The 21,408-nt window shown below is 52.5% G+C and overlaps 1 protein-coding gene across 10 annotated transcripts in view; it reads right to left on the minus strand.

Moving 5' to 3' along the window:
• RAPGEF1 (Rap guanine nucleotide exchange factor 1) overlaps window positions 1-21,408 on the minus strand; it is a 131,371-nt gene that overhangs the window by 79,580 nt on the left and 30,383 nt on the right. The window contains exon 1 of one of the 10 annotated variants that reach the window (XM_042964367.1): window positions 19,455-19,709. The exons of the other annotated variants lie outside the window; for them this stretch is intronic. Coding sequence (XP_042820301.1) covers window positions 19,455-19,488 — 34 coding nt within the window. The 5' untranslated portion in view covers window positions 19,489-19,709. Of the gene's footprint in view, window positions 1-19,454; window positions 19,710-21,408 lie in introns of those variants that run through there. 10 annotated transcript variants of the gene reach the window in all.

A 21,408-nucleotide genomic window follows, 5' to 3' on the forward strand; every position in this document is an offset into this window, starting at 1 on the left:
CAAGTAAACAAAAAGAAATTTTTTAAAGATGGCTCAAATAAGTGGAATACAGGCTCGGGGGCGGGGCGGGGGGGAGACTTGTGGGCTCTTGTCTCCTATAGGAATATTCTCATTCTCTCTGCATCAGCATTCCACTTAAAGGGAACCAGCACCCAAGAGGAGGTACAGGGCTCTGTGTTTGGCCATGCATGCCACCCCGTCCCCACCCCCAGCTTCCGACTTACACGGCACGTCTCAGTGTAGGCTCTCTCTTCCTCTTTTGAAAACTAAAGCTTAGCAAGTACTGTTTATTAGATGTGTTCACAACTTTGATCGCCAGGTAAGCAAGTTGCCACAAGAGCAGAAAGCAAGCCTTTCAGGCCAGCGCTGCTTATAAAAGTGAATCACACCCTTCTGGAAAAGTCCAAGACCAAGATGGCTCACAGCAGCAGCACATCAAAGACCTTCTTGCTGTGTTAGCTCCTGGGCTAAAAATACTCTTAGTGGTGAAATCTCAGGCGGTCTCTTGGCCTGAGGGGAAGAGGCCAAAGTCACACGCCAGCTCTCTCACCTTGGGAGGTGGGGTTATAGATGGGACGCGAGACTATTTTTAAATAACTCCAAAAACAATGGGTCGCGGAAGAACATGTGTTTGAGCAACGGCTGGAGTTGCCGTTTGGCTAGGAAGCATTAGAAGGGGACTTTCCGCAGTCAAAAAGGCCTCCCAGTTCTCACAGAATTTCCACCTTCACGGTCTGTGATTAGTAACAAAATGGCGTCACTACGTGTTGTTACGAGATAGTTCTTCAGTGCTTGGCCCTTTCCTGGGTCTTAGGCTCAGCCAAAAAACATTCCTTTCACTCTCTCCAAACTCTCTCTTGTTCAGAACCTTCCAGAAACTCACTCCACTCCAAAGACTGCCTTTAGGAAAAATCCAGTTGTTTCATTCTAGAATTCTCCAGAAGGAAGCTCGTTTTCCCATCTTCTCTCTCAGCACACGTATTCTTTGTGTCCCCTGGAACTGAAGTTCTTCTTAAAGGACCAAATCTTCCCACAGGAGGCAGCCTCCTGTGGCTTGTCTGAGGCCCCGTCTCAGCATGCCAGGAGGAAGGACAGGCACAGGCCACACAGGGAAGAAGGAAGGAGGCAGAGACTTATCTTCTCAAAGTCAGCGGTTTGGAATCAGGATGCACTTTCCCACTGAAACAAGGTTAAATACCAAATTCAGGGGCTCCTGGGTGGCTCAGTCGGTGAAGTGTCTGACTTGGGCTCAAGTCATGATCTCGAGGTTTGTGGGTTCGAGCCCCGCGTCGGGCTCTGCGCTGACAGCTCGGAGCCTGGATCCTGCCTCGGATTCTGTGTCTCCCTCGCTCTCTGCCCCTACCCGACTTGTGCGCGCACTTGCTCTCTCAAAAATAAGTAAGTGAACAAGCAAAAAACCCACCAAATTCGGGCCCTGTGGCCATCCACACAGTGGCACACAACTTGGCTCAGCTCCTTCCACCAGCCACGTGCTGGGCATTCGGTGCCGCAGAAAGTCTGGTCCGGACGGACCGTGGTTGAACGGGAACGTAGGCTCTGCCCTCAAGTGGTGTAGAAGCTAACAGAGAGGTAAAGCCATCCACGCAGAGCCCCAGTACACAGCAGAGCAAGTCAAGTGCTCAAGAAACGAAGGGTTTACTTCCTGAAAGACACAGGAAAAGTTCGTGAAGAAAGCCCTAAAGCTGTGTAAGCCGAGCAGACATGAAGGGATAGGACCATGACAAATGTGAAGGGACGGGGTCGCCCTGGGTAAGAGAGGCATCTCTGAGAGACAGAACCGAGGGAGTCCCGGCAGGAAGGGTGCCTGCTCCTGCTCACGTTCACGCCAAGTCACGACCCATTAGCAGGTCCCCAAACCGATTCCAGGGATTAAAACACGAAACAGAATAGAAACGGTCAGAGGGCACGGAGGTAGTGAGGCTAAATAGCATTTCATGAAACTTATTTCCATCACAACCAGCTTGAAATGCTGAAGAACCTTCTCCACGGGGAGAGTGGGGTGGAGAAGCCGCCTCACACAATGAGGTCAGGGGTCCTGCAGGGGCAATCGAGACCGCGGCACAGCCCTTTCCCGAGTCACCCGGGCCCTGGTTGAGCTTCCCGCCCTGGCTCTGGAACCGACGATCGGGCCTGGGCACAGCACCAGCAGGTGGGCCATTTCTAAGGCGGAAGCACTCCGTAGCCTTCCGACCTTTTCTGACCACAAACCACAGTAAGAAATGCCGTGATCAAGTACACGAAGTGTATCAAAAATCTAAAACATTTAAATTCCATTTTGCTTTGTAACCCTACAAGTGAGTTCTAGGACCAAACAGTGTCTTAATCCTTCCCCCAACAAGAGTGAAGGGTCTGGGTGGTTAACGGCAGCACCACGGCCTGGAGCCGGTTAGGATACCAGCTCTCCACCCCAACTCAGACCTAACGAATCAAGGTCTCTAGGGGAGGCACCCAGGAATCTGAGCTTTAACTAGTCCTCCAGGGGAATAAAGATCTAGCAGAAAGAGGTAAACTGCCAAGAAATTCCAAATCTTGAGCGGGAGATGGGGGGACTCTGCAAACTCAGCAGAGCCAAAGTGACAGGCAGGTACATCCTTTGACTATGACAGAGAAGTTCTCATCTCCCATCAAAACATTCTTTGGGGGGCGCGCCTGGGTGGCTCAATCGGTTAAGCTTCTGACTTCGGCTCCGGTCATGATCTCACGGTTCATTAGTTTGAACCCCACATCGGGCTCTGTGCTGACAGCTCAGAGCCTGGAGCCTGCTTCGAATTCCCTGTCTTTCTCTCTCTCTGCCCCTCCCCCACTTGCAGTCTGCCCCTCTCTCTCTCTCTCTCTCTCTCAAAAATAAACAAACATTAAAACAACAACAACAACAACAACAACAACAACAACAACGTTCTTTGGGACAGGCCCCTTCTGACAGGGAGACAGGTACGTAAGCGCTGTGCCTAGAACAGGCCTGCACTGGCACAGCCATGGGGCTGGGGGGGAGGGGTGACTAGTCCCCGTCACCAAATTCCAACCAACCAGCCACTCCAAGCCAGGAAATCTGGCTAAAACAGGTGTCTTTAGTACAAGGCTCAGAGCACAGGTAAGTCAGTAGATATTTCCCACAGACTGACTGTGCGCACGTGCTCAGGACAACAACGTTCACCAGAAGTGGGGGACCAGAGTGGTCACGACTGCTCTCCTGCCCTGTGTATCCTTGCTCGTATCAGGCTACAATGTTTGTTTAGCATCTACTCTGTGCTGGAAAAAAAGTGGCTTTTCCCTCCAGCAATTGCTCTAAGGCAGTGGTTCTCACGAAGGTAGAGAAGTGGGTCAATGACAAGGCGTCTATCAAAAGCACACACAAAACTACACGCGTTCACATCTGCCATCAGAAGAAACCAACCTGGACAAAACGCACAGAGGCTACAAGCGGAGGGGCTGCGTCAGGGGGTCCAGAATTAGGACTTGGTGAAAAGCACCCTGCTAGGCCTAGGGCCCAGCCTGACTGCTCAGGAGCTGGCCCCGAGGCAGGAGGATGGGTCCTTATCCCACACTCACCCCAACCCACAAATGAACGGTTTTCTTAGTGGAAAACAAAAGTACCTTCGAAGTCCTTAGAACACATTCTACGATGATAACCACATTTTTCCATTTAAGATGGAAACCTCTGAATTTTCTACACAGGAAAACAAAGCCAGCTGGGAAAGAAAGGAATGTGCTAGGGACCCAGCATCCCCAAGCACAGGTACCCCCAGATCTGACAGGAAGCAGGATGTTCCTACGACGCGGTCTGGGTGGGGTTTGTCAAACCATTCCTTAGGAAGAAGGGGATGGCAGCGGATAGTCCCAGTGCGTTCAACCAGAACTTTCTGGGAGCCACCAAGTGCCCATGGAGAAAAATGTGTCACTTCATTTTCTTCCAGGAAGCCTGGGCCCATAGTGAACTCACCCTGCTGGCTTCAACCTCCCGAAGACAGTTTTCAGTTTTTGTTCTGCAACTGGTCTGCCGGCCACAACGTCCTCAGAACTGAGGGCGTCTTAATAATAAAAATACGCAGCTTCCCAAAAGCTAGTGGATGTTTGAAAAAATGCGTGAAAATCAGTGGACTGAATCTGTACATGGGTCTACACTGCAGAAGATTTGGCACATTTTTGAAGGTCACCTTTTAAAGCGTTTTGGGTTCCAACTCTCTTTACAAATTGAAGTATGACCACGAAGCAGGAATTGAAATATATTTAATTTCTTTACAATAATATTTTTGTATTCTTTGTGGTGGAGGCTGAGAGTAGTGTTTCTAAACTTTTCATCAAAACAAAAATTTTAGCACAGAACCTCGCATGTCCTGAGGCTTGGTTAAAGCCCGGCTACTAAGAACATGGTGCCGCTTTAACTTCAACATTTCGTTTCTGTGGGCAGGAAACCCAAACCATCCGTGGAAAGTCCAGTTCTGAAATCTCAAATTGGCTGCCTCTTCTGTCCAATCTACTGAAGCACTGTTTGGCTTTAAAATTCCGACCCCTTACCCAGGGGCGCCCGGGTGGCTCAATCGGTTAAGCGTCCGACTTCGGCTCAGGTCATAATCTCGCAGTCCGTGAGTTCAAGCCCCATGCCGGGATCTGTGCTCACAGCTCAGAGCCCGGAGCCTGCTTTGGATTCTGTGTCTCCCTCTCTCTCTGATCCTCCCCCGTTCATGCTCTGTCTCTGTCTCAAAAATCAATAAATGCTAAAAAAATAAATTTTTTTTAATTCCGATCTCTTACCCAAAGAAGACCGCCTGATAAAACTGAGCTCCTATCTCTGTGCTATACAGCTGACCCTGGGCCCATTCCCCAAATATGAGAGGCCCCCACTTGGGCTTCTCCCCCAGGTACAAAGAAATCTGGAGCTCCATACTCCGCTCGGGAGGAATTTCTTCTCCCTTTGAGGGCAGCAGCCACGCGGGGCACAAGGCACCGATGCAACGGCGCCGGCTTAGGCACGGCAGAGCCTGGAGAAGTGTGACCCCTCTGGCGACATCGTCTGGTGACGGTCGTGCCCCTTGACACTGCCCCCACCTGCCCGGGTTAGGGGGGCCCCCCGCATGGCCCCAAGGGAAGAAGGCTCCCCATAAACAAAGTCCAGTCTGAGCTGGCGCCATGCCGAGGAAGGGCCTGTGACGGTCCCTCTCTCCTCTTGGGCGAGGAAGGAACCCTGCAGAGGATGGGGAGCACGATCGTCGGGGGCAACACGCCTCAGGGCGCTTTTCAAGCCTCTGATGCGCAGTGCCCGGTGCGCAGCGTGTCAGGCAGTCGCGGCACGGACACTCAGGAGGGACGGGGAAGAGAGACCTGCACAAACCCCCGCAAGCACGACTGCGACCGAGTGGGCCGAGGCCCCGCCCGTGACCCAACTGCGAGAGCGCTGAGTGCGCGGCCCGCGGGCTGCACGCCCCCAGAGGCAGCCCGGGACGGGGCTCGGGTGCCAGCAGAACTTGGGTGGGTGGGGAGTAAGGCAGGGATGGGTGCCCTAAAGCCATCTTCCGCCCTGGACCCTGCAAGGAAACCGGTCTAAACTGGAGCCTGAAAGACTCACTGCAGTTGGCCAGGTTTTCATTTTCTGTAGCGTGTGTGGGGAGGGCCGGGCGTGTGGACCGAGGAAAAGTGTTTCTGGCAGAGGGAGGAGCATGTTGGGAAGGCCCTGGGCCAGCAGGGCCAAGGTGAATCGGGAGACCTGGTCAGTACGGCAGAGGGAGGGAGTGGCGAGAGGGAGCAGGGCCAGCGGGGCCAGGCAGGGGCGAGCTGCTGGGTCCAGGAGGGCGGGCCTCCGGCCTCCCCACGCCGCGAAGCACACTCTACAGCGGGTGACGAGCACCGGGGGCTCCACTGGCCGGGAGGACGGCTCAGTTCACGGTCGAAACATGCTGCCCGCAGGGTGACAGCACAGCGCCCTGGAGCCCTACTCCTCTCAACAAGGCCCTTCCCCCGAGATGCTGAGACACAGCGAACTCCCTGCACGCTAAGGCAAAACCCAAACGTGCGGGCGCCGTCCCGACACTGACAGAGACCACGAAGTGCAGGGAAGGGGCCACTGAAGGCACGTGTTAGTCAAGCACTGCCCACAATCCAGCCTGGTCCAGTCCGCGCTGTCCTTAAAACGGCCGTGATTCACTGAGCACTTACTGTGCCGGCCCTGACAGGCACACGTGATCTCAACGGCCATTCCACAGACGAGGAAACTAAGGCTCAGAGAGGATAATGAGGCCAAAAGTTACACGGCGCTCGGGAGCCCGCCTGCACTCAGACTCTGCTCACTGTGACTCATCGTGACATTCAAGTGTCTTAAGTGTCACAGGGACGAGTGGGGGGGGGGGGACAGTGGCGCCAGGGTGACCAGTGACGGTGCATACAAAGGGCGGGAAATGAAAGAGAGATGCGTGAGCAGGAAACGCCTACAATAAGCTCCTTGTGCCCAAACCCAACAGCCTCTGCTCGAGCCTGCCTGCCCATCGGATTCGTCATCTCACCCAGAGGAAGTGGAGAAGGGCCATGAGGCGGGCCCCAGGGGGCTGTCCAAAGTGCCCCTCCACCCCAACCTTAGCGCCTCCGTGCTGCACGGCAACCACCCGCGTAGCTGGCCGGCTTCCCCCCGAGACCCTGTCCCATCTACAGCCGACCAAGCACGAGGGCCGTGCTCAGACCTCCAGGAGGGTCAAGAGACCTCAGAGGACTAACCAGCTTCCAAACAAACCACCTCCTTCGATGGGTGGTGGATGCCGTCTGGTCACAAATGGGCAGCTGGGACAGGGCACGTTGTCTGCAGGACTAACAAGTATCTGTAACAACACCTCTTGTCCTCTCCCAAAGTTGTCACTTACCTGGGACTAAATCCCAAGAAAGGCACTAGGGCATGTGGTCACATCATGGCAGTTTGCCCATTTAGGGACATCGGGGAACATTTCTCTCTCCTGGAAGTCAGGAAGTGGGAGGCTGGCTTTTCGAGTCAGTTCTGCCACTAAATGGTTTTGTCAACGAGGCCGAGCACAATTTCTCCAGCCTCTTTCCTCGTCATAAGCCTACATGAGTGGCTCTCAAAGTGTGGTGATGAACCACCAGCAGCAACAGCAGCCTCACCCATGACGTGGTCAGAAGTGCAATCTCCGGGGCCCCGCGCCATCCCCACTGCACCAGAAGCTCTGGGGGTGGGGCCCAGCAACCCACTTTCGGGAGCCCTCCGGGTGATTTTGACACACACGGGGTCTGAGCCCCACTGGCCTAGCTGATCTCCCTACTTAGTTTGCTTTATAAAACCATCTTTCTTGGACTTTTCCCCACCTGTATTGCTACTGACTTCATTTACCCAACAACGGAAAGGGTCTACAGCGTGCCAGACACTGGCACGAACCCAAGTCCACCGTGACGGGCACACGTGTAAGGTCTAATGACGACGGATGCGTACAAAGCTTGTCTGCTAGTTGGCCGCTGGATAAGGAGCGCGACTGTACCTTCCAGTCACTTTCCTCTTTAACCACGGTCTTCCTACAAGATGTACTGTGCCTTTATAAACAAGGTATTCAGCGCACAAGGAGGCATGCGAAGTGCCAGCCAATAAAGTGTTATTATATTGCTACTGATGAAAGAAATAGATTAGGTATGTCCAATTAAAATAAGTACACAAAATCAACCGGAAAATCTCTAGAGGGAAATACAGAATAACACAGACAACACTTCTTTTCTCCTAAAACTGTTTCAGTGACTCACGGGGCTCGCAAGTCTTGAATGTTATTCTAGGCACAAAATAAAACACTAAGTGACATTTTTAGCAGTCCATTTTGCTTCGGGAGGTATACACAGGAAATGCAAAAGCAAAAACAAAAGCTAAAACACTCTACCCTAAGAGGAAAGACGCAGCTAGACTACCTTAACTTTAAAAATGGAACTAAAATTAGCTTCCTCCGACTCGCCTAGGGGTCCTGCTAAAATAAAAGCATCTGCCAAGAGTTTTCCTCCTCTCCCCTCTGTCCAGTGACCAAGGAGGGCAAAGGAAACACGGCCAGAAGGCAGACAAGTGGCCCAGCTCCTACAGTCAGTCATTAACACTCACTGCAGACCTCTTTGGTCTGTACCAGACCCCCAAGTTCAGTCTCGGGCAGAACAAAATTCTCCTCAATCAAAATTATATCATGGGGTTTGACTTCTCTGGGTAGAAGCTGACATCGGAGTCCTCACCCTGCGCTCAGGTCAACAAGCTCTTGTCTACATTAGTTAAAACATACGCCTAATAATTAACGTAACACAGCTGCTTCTTCTACCCAGAAGCAGGGTCAAAGCAAACCACAGAACTGTTACAAAGTTACAAACTGTGCGCTAGGTTACAAAGCCATTCTCCCCCTGGCTGAAGGTATTTATTTAGGCAGTACTAAACACAAAACAAATAAGAGAGTTTCAAAGAGAACAGACTCAGAAGATTAGAACACAAGAGTTACCCGACTGAGCCTTGGCAGTGTGGCTCTAAGTTTCCTAGCAGTGAAGGTAAAAAGGTAAACAAATGGGTTAATTTTGAGCATCCAAAGAAAATATATGCACTCAACAGAAGAGGGAAAACTTTTCCTGGTGTGACATTCCAGAAGAAATTTTAGGGGGATGTAAAGTAACACTGTGAACTGCGTCTTCAATCTTGGTTTTACACCGATCCACAATGTTTGGGGCACCTCAGTGACTCAGCCGGTTAAGCGTCCAACTCTTGATTTCGGCTCATGTCAGGATTTCGAGGGTTGTGAGATCGAGCCCCGAGTTGGGCTCTGAGCTGAACAGAGCATGCTTGAGATTCTCCTTCTCCCTCTCTCTCCCTGCTTCCCACCTCCCCCCCCCCCCACCGTTCCTCCTGCTCACTTGTGATCACTTGCATGCCCTCTCTCAAAAAACAAAACAAAACAAAAAAACCACAAGACTTTACATGATCTAAAATGTTCTTCAAATAGCCACTTAATATTTGTTCTCCATTAAAAAATTCAATAGCCCAAGAACTTTGTATTTGTGGATACATTTCTTAGGGAATCCCAATTATTAATACAGTCCCGTCTGTTGTTTTCCGGGGCTCCAGGTTAACACAGAAATAACCCTTAAAGAGCTAATGGAAACAGGGGTTTTCCCCACCTATTCTTGGCAAAAGTGAGATGTTGGTCACATCAACACTGAGATCTGAGGCTAACGCTCGGTGTGGTCAGAGCTCAGTGTGGTCAGAGCGGATGACTTCGGCCTGAGGCTCTGCACCCCACAGGGATGGAGAACACTCCTGCCTCAGGGCGCAGGAGAAAGCCGAGGGATCCAACAGCTCCCCTGGAGGCAGCCGCACGCTGGGGCCAGGTGCGGTGGGCCCACCTCGCCAGCTTTTTAGGAGGAAAACCGGAGAAGGTCTAGAAGGGCAGTCTAGAGAGGGTCTAGAAGGGCTGGACAAAACGGACCAGCAGGCTCACGGCCAACCTAGAGTCAGGAATTCCTCAGCTCGCGGACGCGTCACAGGCAGAACCGGGTGAACGAGAGCGCCGCTGTGCGACGGCCCGAGTGCTGGAAGAAGGGCCCCCCCACTGACACTCCAGGAGAGGCCAAAAGGGGCCCTCGACGCTCACAGAAGGGGGCGCGCGCGGGCAGCCCAGCGTATGCAGGAGGGATGGCAAACGTCCCCAGGCGCCACCCCCGCGGCAGCTGGGGCCGACTTCCGGGAGGACGCGCACGAGGACAGGCCCAGGCCTCCACGCACTCGGGTGAACCACCACCGGGCCCCCCTCCGTGGCCGCCCGCGGGGCACCTCCTGGCCACACCTCGTCGGGACCACAGAAACGACCGCAGGGGCCACCTGTGGACTCACCGGCGGGACGCGACAGGGACCGAAGGCCTACAGGCTCCCCGGGGCCGTGACCTGATGCCCCCCACGGAAGGCAGACCGGTGCGGGCCCAGCGTCGTGTTCGTAGTTCGGCCGCTTTCCCGGGGGGGAGGGGGGAGCAGTGGGAAGAGCGCCCCTGGGGTGACTTCAGGCACAGGCCTCCGGGTCCCACCTGCAGTCGGGCCCGGCTCCCCACTAACTGGCTCCGAAACCTGGGACGGGACCTTCACGGCCTCCTCGGCAAAAGCGAGACACGCAACAGCACCCGCCACGAAGGGCTGTTGTGAGTCGTAAAGGAGCAAAGGCCTGAGAATGAAGCTTTCTTACGCAAGTAACCACGTCAGACGGGGTCCTACGTCGGCCCGGCCCGCCTGCCGGGGCACAAAGTTACAGACACCAAGTGACATTTTCAGCAGTCCGTCTTGCTTCAGGAGGTATACAGAGAGGAAAGGCAAACGGTAAAATGCCCTGCCCTAAGAGGAAAGACCTTCCAGATGTTCTCTGAACTCTTAAAAAGCAGGGGTTGAAACACGCACACACGCACACATACTTTCAATACATACACGCTGTTTTCTGAGCCATTTGAGAGTGAGTTTCACACATACCATGGTGTGTCCCCTGGAGTTTTTCAGTGAGTGCTTCCTGTGAATATGGACATTTTTTTATATCACTACAGCACAGTCATCACCATCAGGAAATTTAACATTGAGACAATACTTTTTATCTAAGCCACCATTCATATTCCAATTTTGTCAAGTGACCCAAAATTTGGGGACTTTTTAAGATGTTTTAATTTTTGTTTTGAGAGAGAGAGAGAGAGAGAGAGAGAGAGAGAGAGAGAGACAGACTGAGCACAAGTGGGGTAGGGGCAGAGAGAGAGACACACACACAGAATCCCAAGCAGGCTCCACACTGTCAGCACAGAGCCCAATGCGGGGCTAGAAGCTATGAACTGTGAGATCATGACCTGAGCCAAAGTCAGGCACTTAACCTATGGAGCCACCCAGGTGCCCTAAGGACAACTTTCGAGGGGGGCGGGGGGAGAACCTATTACAGATTCCCAGAATTAGCTTGCATTTTTATAATGTTAATATGAACCAATAAAAACCGGGGTAAACTTTTTGTCCTTTGTATTAGTTTTCTATTGTGGTGTAACAAAAAGCATGCACATTTATTATGCCACTCTTTGTATTTTTTTTAGAAAGACAGTACATGAGCGGGGAAGAGGGGCGGGGTGTGGGGGAGAGAGAGAATCTTAAGCAGGTTCCATGCTCCGTGAGAAGCCCGATGTGGGGCTGATCCCACGACCCTGGGATCATGACCTGAGCCAAAATCAAGAGTCAGATGCTCAACCGACTAAGACACACGCAGGTGTGCCCCATATGTCACACTTTCTGCGGGTCAGGGTCTGATCATGGGCATTTAGATGGGTTCTCCGCAAGGCTGCGGTCAAAGTGCTGGCGGGGCTGAGGTCTCGTCTGGAGGCTTAACCAGGGAAGGGTCTGTGTCCAAGTTCCCTCAAGTACCTGGCAGAATTAATTTCCTTGCAGCTTTAAGGCTAAGGGCTCTGGCTTCTTGCTGGTTGTAGGCTGAAGGCTGCCCTCAGCTCCCTGCCACATGGAGCCTCTTACTTCTCTAATGCAAGCGACAACGTCTCCAGAGCAAGCTAGCACATTAGCAGGGGAGGGACAGCCCATCGCCTTGGGCCCATTCACAGGCCCGTCCACACTCAAGGATTAGACAAAGGCGTGAACACGAGGAGACAGTGACGCTGAGGGCTGTCCTGAACTCTACCCGCCACGTGACTTGCTGTTTCTTTACAACCATCGAATCAAATCAAATTTATAATTCGATGCAAATGAAACTACAACCTCCAAACAGATGAACGATACTGGTCGAGCCCAGAGACAGTGGACCCTGGAGCCCGCATCACCAGGTACGACGGGAACAGTGTGGACAGCTGCAGGGCAGTTCTCACCACGCTTCTCCACTGAAATCACTATGACGTCATCTTAGCTTCTGGGTAGAACCACACCACCTGCCTATTAAGTCTCCCCGCGCTTTTCTTTGCCAGCCGCCACGTCTGAAGCACAAGAGTGCATGCTGGATTCCATTAACCTCAGATCAACCCAATTATGTGCACTTGAAAAAACAGAGAGGCAGAAAGGGGAGGAAGGAAGGGAGAGGGAGAAAGGTAAATATTTTAGGCAAATCACTCTCTCTTCCGTTATTAAGCATACGAACCCAAGTGAGAGTGAGACAAGAGAGGGGCCATGACGGAGTCCTCAGATCTTTCCTGCCTTCTGTGGTGTGAACATCTCACCTCACTAATAGGATTCTGGCGTTAAAGATAACAATTTTCTTTTTAGAACATGGTGCTTAAATATAAAACTAAGTCCTACATTCGCTCAAAGGAGGAGTCAGCAAACATTTTCTTTAGAGGGCAAGAGAGTAAATAGCTTCAGCTCTGTGGGGCATACAGTCTCTGTTAAACTACTCAACTCTGTCACTTTAGCGAGAAAGCAGCACATATGATTGGTCAATAAACGGGCTGTGCTCGGATGGACCTTTATTTGTAAAAACAGGGAGCCACGTGGATTTGGCCCTGGGGGAGAAGGAGGGAGTACCGGCCCCTGCTCTAAAGAGACAGCATTCCCTTTCAATGCTGAAAGGATAACTAACACTGGATTTATTTTCAAGGGTAATTCTGACCAGACACAATTGTGGCCTTGTGTACAAGGCCTTCTTCAAACCCAGCCCTTCTGTCTGGATAAAATGTAACCCCACGCACGATACAACGGGGCAGCGACACTTAGAACTGTCAACGTTAGTGCTGGAATCCACGTGAAGTCCCATCCAGACCATCTAGAACATGCTCGGCTCCTTCTGCTGGAACACCTTCCTCCGGGAGACCTTCCTTGACCTGGTAGCTAGAGTTGGTAACTAGGGTTGGTAACTAGGTCAGAGACCCCGCGAGCACCTCGGTGTCCTGCAGGTTAAGTTTACCGCCTCTCTTTCCCACTAGGCGGTGAGAGGCCCGGCTTGGTCTATTTTGCTCATTGCTACGTCCCCAGTGCCCAGCATTGTGCTGGGTACACAGAAAGTCCCCATTAGTATCTGCTGAATGAAGTAAAAGATTAGGTCCCATCACACGCTTTTCTCAGCCCCCAGGTACTCTTCATTCTTGGCACTTAAATGTAATTGCACAGGCAGAATATAATTAGTTAAACTACAAGTGGGGTTCTGGTGAAAAGGAAGATACAAGATAAGCTGAACATTTCAACTGTTCAAAAGGTTCAAAACCATGGCAAATCAGGATTTAATATCAGGAATGTGACCATTAGTCGATCAATCTGGAATTTCCTGATCACACTGGAAAGGTGATCTGCGTGATAGATTCCCCACCCTCCAGCCAAAGGAAGGTGACCTAGCCAGAAACAATCCTTTCTTTTCTTTTGATAGGAGCTGCCCTGTCCCGCCCTACTTCTGCCGATCAAAGCCTCCCATTTTATACAGGCCCTCCAGGCTCCTTCCTGCTTGCTAGGTGGGGCGATGCCCAATTCATGAATGTTCAATAAAGCCAGTTACATCCTCATTTACTCATCTGGACTTTGTTTAACATGTTAAGTCAAACTGCTAGCCACTGGCTTTACGACAAAACTGGAAACTTTGAGAAGACAAAACCAAGCGAGGGATTCAAATAATCAATAATTTTGTAGTGGCCAATCAAGTAACTTACACAGGGAATTCTCGTCACCCCTCCCCAAATGCTCATTCTCGCTTGAGTATGTTTCCCTTAGGTTTCATTTTTAAAAATGTCCCAAGAAAAAAGTGTAAGGTGGTCCTCAGCTTTTTCCTTCCTTCTTTCCCTCTCTCTCTCCCTCTCTCCCTCCAGTTTATTTATCTTGAGGGAGATGGAGAGAGAGAGAGAGCACAAGCAGGGGAGAGACAGAGAGAGAGGGAGAGAGAGAATCCCAAGCAGGCTCTGCTCCAGCAGCAGAGTTCAACGTGGGGCTTGAACCCACGAACTGCTAGATCATGACCTGAGCCGAACTGGATGCCCAACCAACTAAGCCACCAAGGCACCCTGGACCTCAGCTTTTTGTTGTTGTGGTGTTTTTGTTGTTGTTTTTTTAATAGAGAGAGACAGAGAGACAGAGAGAAGGGGGGAGGGGCAGACAGACAGGGAGACCCAGAATCCGAAGCAGGCTCCAGGCTCCAAGCTGTCAGCACAGAGCCCAACGTGGGGCTCGAACCCACGAACCGTGAGATCATGACCTCAGCCGAAGTCGGATGCTTAACTGACTGAGCCACCCAGGGACCCCGATTTTTCTTAATTGGAAGAAGCAGAGAAGATACATGGAAGGATATCAGCCCATTTGTACAACCAGCTCCCGGTGGTCCTTGTTAGAACTGAGTGCGCCCAGATCCTGGGACGGAGCTGAGGATGCCAAGTTCAAACGTAGTTGGCAAATACTTAATGCCACGCGGGGATCCTGCCTTCCCTCCCTTCATGCCATCCATCTAAGGGGTCTCCACCCACATGCCTTAAAAGAAGTTAGTTTTCATATTAATAGGAAACCAACTTGTCAACCTTGGTACACCACCATCACGGGTCCCCATCACCAGACAGCAACACCCTGATGGCTGCTTGTGGCAAGTGTTGGCTACCCACGTGAGCACAGTTGACGCAGTTGTTCCGATAAATCATGTGAGTCACTCGTGAATAGAGGCTTCCTGGGACCTCCTAATGGAAAACGTTCTCATTAGGAGCCCAACTGCCCATGAAAAGAAATAAAAATGAGCCACAGCCAGGTCTCTTGCCCCTCGTGAAGGTCAGGACGTGCACAGTTATCTCCCTGAGCAGAGCTGCGTAGAAAAGATGTCTTGCCAGGCAAAGGGAGGGTCTCTCAAGATGGGCTTGGAGCACTGTCCCTTTAACAGCCTCCCAAATTCCACAGGAACTTCAAGAACTGGGGCGCCTGGGTGGCTCAGTCAGGTAAGCGTCCGACTTCGGCTCAGGTCATGATCTCGTGGTTCGTGAGTTCGAGCCCCGCGTCGGGCTCTGTGCTGATGGCTCGGAGCCTAGACTCTGCTTCCGATTCTATGTCTCCCTCTCTCTCTGCCCCTCCCCTCCTCACCCTCTGTGCATTTCTCTCTCAAAAATAAATATTAAAAAAAAAAAAAAAAAAGAACTTCAACCTGCAAACACCTATAACTAATAGTTTTGCTCCCATGGTTAACAAAAATAGGACCATAATTCACTGTTTATATTTACGCCAAATAAATGGGTTTCCTCCCACACCTCTTATCTCAGTGAATGGTGAGCACCCATTAACACACACCAGGAATCTCACTGCCGTCCCTGCCCCACTTCCTGTCCGTCATTCTCCAGATCCCACCGTTAGCAAGTCCTGCCCCTTCAGCCTCCAAAGGCCAGCGAACCTCCCCACTTCTGCCACCCCGTCCGTACTGCATCATCTGCTGGGACGGCTCAGTCAGCTGCCAAGTCCCCTCCTGCGGCCCTCACGGCACCAACCTGATCTCCATTCTCAATCTTTCGCACACACACACACACCACCTAAAACACTTGATGACTTTTCAGCTTGCTGATGCTCTTAAACTGAAGGCTCCATCTCCTCTTCCACTGAGGGCTCCTCTCTCCGCCCCACCCCTTTGTTTCAGGACCTTTACACGTTGTTTCCTCATGTAGACAATGCTCCCCCCCAACTACACACACACACACACACACACACACACACACACACACACAGGTCCACCTCACTCCATCTAGATAATAGATAACTCTGACTTAGCCCTTCAGATCTCACTCTGATCCTTCCGTAGTGGCTATCAGTAGTTATCAGTCCACAATTATGAACCTACCTGGGGGCTATCTGGGTTTCCACCTTCCTCAGCTAAACAGCATAACAGGGAAGAATGAAGCCTAAGACCTTACGGTATCTACTGGATGTAATAAATTCTCTCTGCGTCTAGAATGACACCAGCTCTGGACCATCCCTGGATTATCTGAGAAAATCATCACTCAAATAACTGTGTGTTCTGTGGTTCAGGCAAGGAACTCAGGTTCAGAAAGATCTGTGCCTGAAAGCATCTGACACAGAGCAGGCGCTGAGATATTTACCGACAGAAAATGAAAAAAAAGAAATTAACGAACAAACTGACTACCCACTCCATGCTCCAATTCCTTTCACTGCACTGAGGCCCCTGAGACCGCTGAGGGGCAATGGGATACGGATGCACTTTGCACAAGCTTTGGAGCCAGAGCGGGGTGGATGCCAGTTCCAGTGAGGCCACTTGGAGTAAGGTTAACCCTTAAACCCATCTCCCACCTGTAAATGGGAATGATGACATTTTGGCCACGGTTCTTCAGCAAGGAACAGAAACCCAATGAACACGTTCAGGTGAAAAGAAAGGCTTATGGTAAATCGGAATGCAAGGAGACCCTGGGAACCCTAGAAACGCTAAACAACACCCCACCATCGGGAAGGGCAGACAAGGGTAAAGAAGGCAGCCCTGAGGACCTGCCCTCCCCATCTCCCGCTGCTTTCTGTCCCTCTGCACCTGCCGCCATTCTCCACTGAGGCTCACTCCCGTAGGGAGCCCGCTTGCTCCTACAGCTTTAAATACATTCCCTACGCCAAGACTCCTAAATTTATACCTCCAGTCCAGATCTTCCTCCCTGCCAGACTTACAGTCCAGGTGTCCCCTCGCTATTTCCACTGGGATGTCTAAAACGCACTTCTGACTGAGCTCCAATCTTCCTTCACAGCCTCCGCCATCTGAACGGCTGGCATTTGAACTCCGTCCTCATAGTTAGCTGCCTAGGCCCGAAGCCTTGGGGTCGTCCTTGACTCCTCTCTTTCCCCTACAACCCCCAGCCAAGCAGCCAGAAAGTCCTTCGGCTCTAGTCTTCCAAGTATGCCCAGACCCAAGCACTTGCCAGCACCTGCGTGGCACCACCCTGGGTTACTGCGCCAGCCGCTCGCAGGGACCCCTGCCTCTGCTCTAGCTCCCCTTCATTCCCCCTACATATACACGACACAGTGATCGTGTGAACACCTAACTCAGACGATCTCACTGCTCTGCTCTCGACCCTGCAGCGGCTCCACACTTCTCTCAGGACAGAAGTCAAAGCCCTGGCAATGGTCCTCGGAGCCTAATAAGACGTCGCTGTCTCCATTCCAGTCGTGCCAGTGTCCTCACTGTTCCCGGAACACGCCTACCTGGTCTCCCTGCCTGCAAGGCTAGTCCCTCAGACGTCTGCTTGGCCAACGCCCTGTCCTCCCCCGTGAGACACATCTCCCTTTCCCCGTGAGGCCACCCTGTCTGCCCTAGTAAACTCTGCAGTCTAACCCCCCAGGCCTGGGACCCCTGACGCCCCTCATTCCGCTTCCCAGGGCACTGATCACCTCACAGTCTTTGCAGCCCACTGGTGGACAGTGTTTATTAGCCACTGTCCACTTACCCCCACTGGAAACCCATGTTCCACGAGGATGGAGGTCTGTAACCCAAGTGACTAAAACAATGCCCAGCACACAGCAGGTGCTCAAATCAATATCCATTAAATACACGCGTGACTGTGCTTCTTCTCAGCTACCACCGCTCATGCTTGGGGAGTACGTCACGCTCGCCTGCCTCCAATTCCGTAAGACTCTTTAGCTCAAATGCCCACCAGTGATCAGACGGCCTAACTCCTGGGTCAAATTCCTGAGCCAGAACCAAGAGGCCCAGCTCATCTTTCCAAGGCAGGCCACACGACCCAGGTCAATGCCAGCTGCCCAGGGAAGAGCCATTAAGTACAGAAGGTCCTGTGGGCAAACCTGAAAAAGAGCAAGGCCATCTACAGCAACCGAATGGGGGAGGCACAAGTTCTCCACGGGGGGCAAGGGCACTGCTGTGCCGAGTGGAGTGCCGTGGCACGTACCAGTGACAGCCTAGAAGGGCTTGGGAGCCGGTCAGATCAGAGCAGACGTTGAGCCCTCAGTACGGACCTTGGCGGGAGCTGTAGCGACGAAGAGGAGTACGTCCATGTCTCGCCCACCCAGGAGAGCTGGGTTACTCGCAGGTAACCATCCTACCCGTGAACAGACTTGGTGACACAGTTAACTGGTACGGATGCTACGTACTAAGGAGGAATTGACTGGACTCGGCAGGCAAGCAGGCATTCCTTAGGCTTCCTCCCTGTTCCCTTTTCACTGCCGAGGATTTCATAATCACCCATAGACAGGATGATTTAAATGAGCCAGGGGTCCCAGCTCAGGGTCTCTGACAAAGTTGCAGCTCAGGTCTTGGCCAGGGCTGGAGGAGCGGTGTCCAAGCTCACCGGCCCCCCCACCCCCGTGCTGTTAGCAGGGGGCCTCGGGGCCTCTCCTCCTTCCCCAGAGCAAAGGATCCCTGGTAGCAAGGAGGCAGAACGCTCCGCCTCCCCCTGCCACAGTCAGAACCCACCTCCAGGCACCCCTGCAGCAGTCACACGACCAGCCCGGGACAACGCGGGAGGGTACTACGTCTGGGCTTGTGGATACCAAGGGGCAGGGAACACGGGGCCATCTTGGAGGCTGCGAGAACAGCCAGCCTCCAAGATGGCCAACAGAACACCAGGGGCTGTTCGTGTAGACCACGGCCTGCTTCTGAAAGGCTCAGAGCTGAGGGTTGTACAAAAGAAAATGAAGTACATGTGGCCTGCAAAGCCAGTGTTTAGTATACGGCTCTTTATAGAAAGAGTTTGATGGCCCCTGATGTTATTACAGATTTAAGGGGGTTCAGGAGTAATCCTGACTATATGCCATGTTCCCTTTACGCCCTGATTTCCGAAACTAACCCGCAGGTAAACGATTCTACTGACGTAGGTGCTCAGCAAACCGCAGCTCTGGGTATTATAATGTCAACCACTAAGAAATGTACCTGAGCAGGAAGAAAATAATCAACCGTACCTGGCCCATAAGTAGGAGCTTGATAAATACAAACTCAGGGAATGAATGACTAAAAAATACAAGGATGCATCTTCGAAGTAGAGAGTAATCGTGAAAGTGTGAGAAATCTTCAACAAATGACTTACAACATAAGCAAGACGTGACTTTTATATAGTAATTGCAGCCACAGCGGAGGTGTGCTGAGGGCCAGCTCTAGGCCAAACACTCCCTCATTCACTCCTCCTCATGCTCTGTCAGCTACGTGTTACTAGTTGCCTTCCTTTTACAGACAAGCAAATAGAAGCTGACAGAAATTAAGTAGCTTCCCCAAGGTTACATGATAAATAAGTTGCAGGACTATTTACTCTTACTGCAAGGTGTCTAAGAGTAAAGACCGACTGTGCGACTGTGCGTCTCAAGTCCCATGCCTGTGCGTCGTCGTGAGCTTGCGGAGAGCACAGCAGACAGACAGACAGACAGATGCCCTGCTTCCTACCCAGCTGGATCGGATCCTCACCAGGGACTTCAAAGAAGGGCAAAGCTCCCAGGCTCCCCATAGGCAAGGTTAGAGAGGCTTGAAATGCTCGATTTCATCTAATTACTCACTATCTGCTCTCTCGACCCAAAGAGAGCTTTTAAAAATTACCTTCACTGTGGTTTGCTTTCAAAGCAAGTATCATCTCTTCTGAGACGGCGCAACCAGCAACCAGCACCCAGACCGGCCATCTCTCCAGCTGCCTTCCCAGTGCACTGAGTGGGGGGCAGCTGCTCTGACACTGGACCGGGGGGACTCCGGCTTGCTGCACGGCCGTCAGACACACACGGGGAGCCCGCTGCACACAGAACTGCACTCTAGGCCAGCGGTTTCCGACGGGGACAGGAGCAGACACTGTTCTCCCTGAGTGGTCTGCTCACCTCGGATTCATGAACCTGAGGGAAAATGATTTGCCCAAGGCGATAAAGCCAGCGGCAGGGCCAAAGTTTCCTGGCGCTGATGCTGTTTTTTTCCACTGTTTGGAGTCTGCTCTTGGAGAGCCTGAAATCCAGCTGGTTGAGGAGACAGATGTTGATTATGACATGTTCTGGAGGGAGGAGGGGACCTGAGCAGAGGGGGTTAACCCTGGACTAGAGGCAGGAGTCCCAGTGTCAAGGACAGAAAGAGGCAGGGATAAAGGCAGACATTGTGTCAGGAGGCCTGGAGGCAAAGGGGGTTTGAAGGAAGCCTCGCAGACGGTGATGACCGTGTGGACAGGCTGCTACAAGAACAGGAGAGTCAGCTGACCCGGGAGAAGAGGAAAGACTGTCAGAGGCACTGAGGGTCCAGCTGGGAGTGGAGACGTGAGTTTCTGTCAACAGAAGACCTAATTACACACACCGCCGTGTCCTCAACGGGAGTCTAATAAGTACAGCTGTCTAATCTCCACGCGGTAAACACGTATACCGCGTAAGACAATCACCGCCCTCGGTCCGTTCTTATAGGAGATAATGATCATTGACAGAAATATCATTCCCTTGCCTAACACGAAAAAGAGGACTTGAGCCTGCAGTCAGCTCTCGGACAGCAACACTATCAGCAAGGCTGGACAGAGAAGGGGCTCTGCCATCACAGCGACCACAGACATCGGTCTGGGCCCCAACCCTGCCACTTGGCGGCGGTGTGGTCTTGAACAAGTCACGGACCCTCACCGGAGCCGTCTCCCCATCTGTGAAATGAAGATGATCCCACCCACCACACAGAAGTCATGCTTGGCTCACAGGGGCCCGAGTGTGCCCCACCTGCTGTCCACACCTCCTAGCAAGGTGGCTTTAGGCACCTCCCATCGAGAGGTGGGGCCCCTCTCCCTTCTCTGTGAATCCCGACTGGCCTTCGGACTTGCCTCCACCAGTGACAAGAGCTGGTGGTGACGCCGTGCCGGTTCCAACCTGGGCCTCAGCCCCTGCACGCCTCGCTCCTAGGAAACCTGCCAGATGCCAGGTGAGCCACCCCGCCCGCCAGCCTGCCAGAGGCCCAGACACGAGCCCTCCCGGCAGCTGGCCAGACACACGAGGGACCCCAGCGCACAGTGCCACCTGCAGGACCACAAACTAGACAGATAGCCAGCTGTCGTTTCCAGAGTCACCAAGTGCCGGGGCGGCGTGTTGGGGCCGACCACGTGCGAGAACAGAGCTCGGTAAGCAGCAGGCTTCTCCCCTGTGCAGCGACTCTCCCCGTCAGTCAGACCTTCCTTGCCCACCGGTCTTTCCCACCAGCATCCAATCGTGCCATTCTTCTTCCCTTTTTAAACAAAGCTTTCCCTTGGCCCCACCGCATTCGTCAACTACCGCCGTGCCTTGGCTCCCCCTTGCAGCAAAACCCCTCAGAGAATCGACCACGCTCCGTGTCTCAGTCCTCTCTGCCCGTTCTCTTCTAAGCCCCCTTCACACCCAACAAGGCACCGGAACCTCGTGTCAAGGTTGCCAGGGACCAGCGCAGGCAAGTCCCAGTCCCCGTGTGACCTGGCTGATTTCGCTCCAAGCAGCATGACCCACGCCCCGTGCTCCCTCCTTCCTATCACACTTCCTCCTACCTTACTAGCGGGTCTCTCTCTTCTCCTCGCCCT

Source organism: Panthera tigris, chromosome D4, assembly GCF_018350195.1.
Source record: "Panthera tigris isolate Pti1 chromosome D4, P.tigris_Pti1_mat1.1, whole genome shotgun sequence".
NCBI lineage: Eukaryota > Metazoa > Chordata > Mammalia > Carnivora > Felidae > Panthera > Panthera tigris.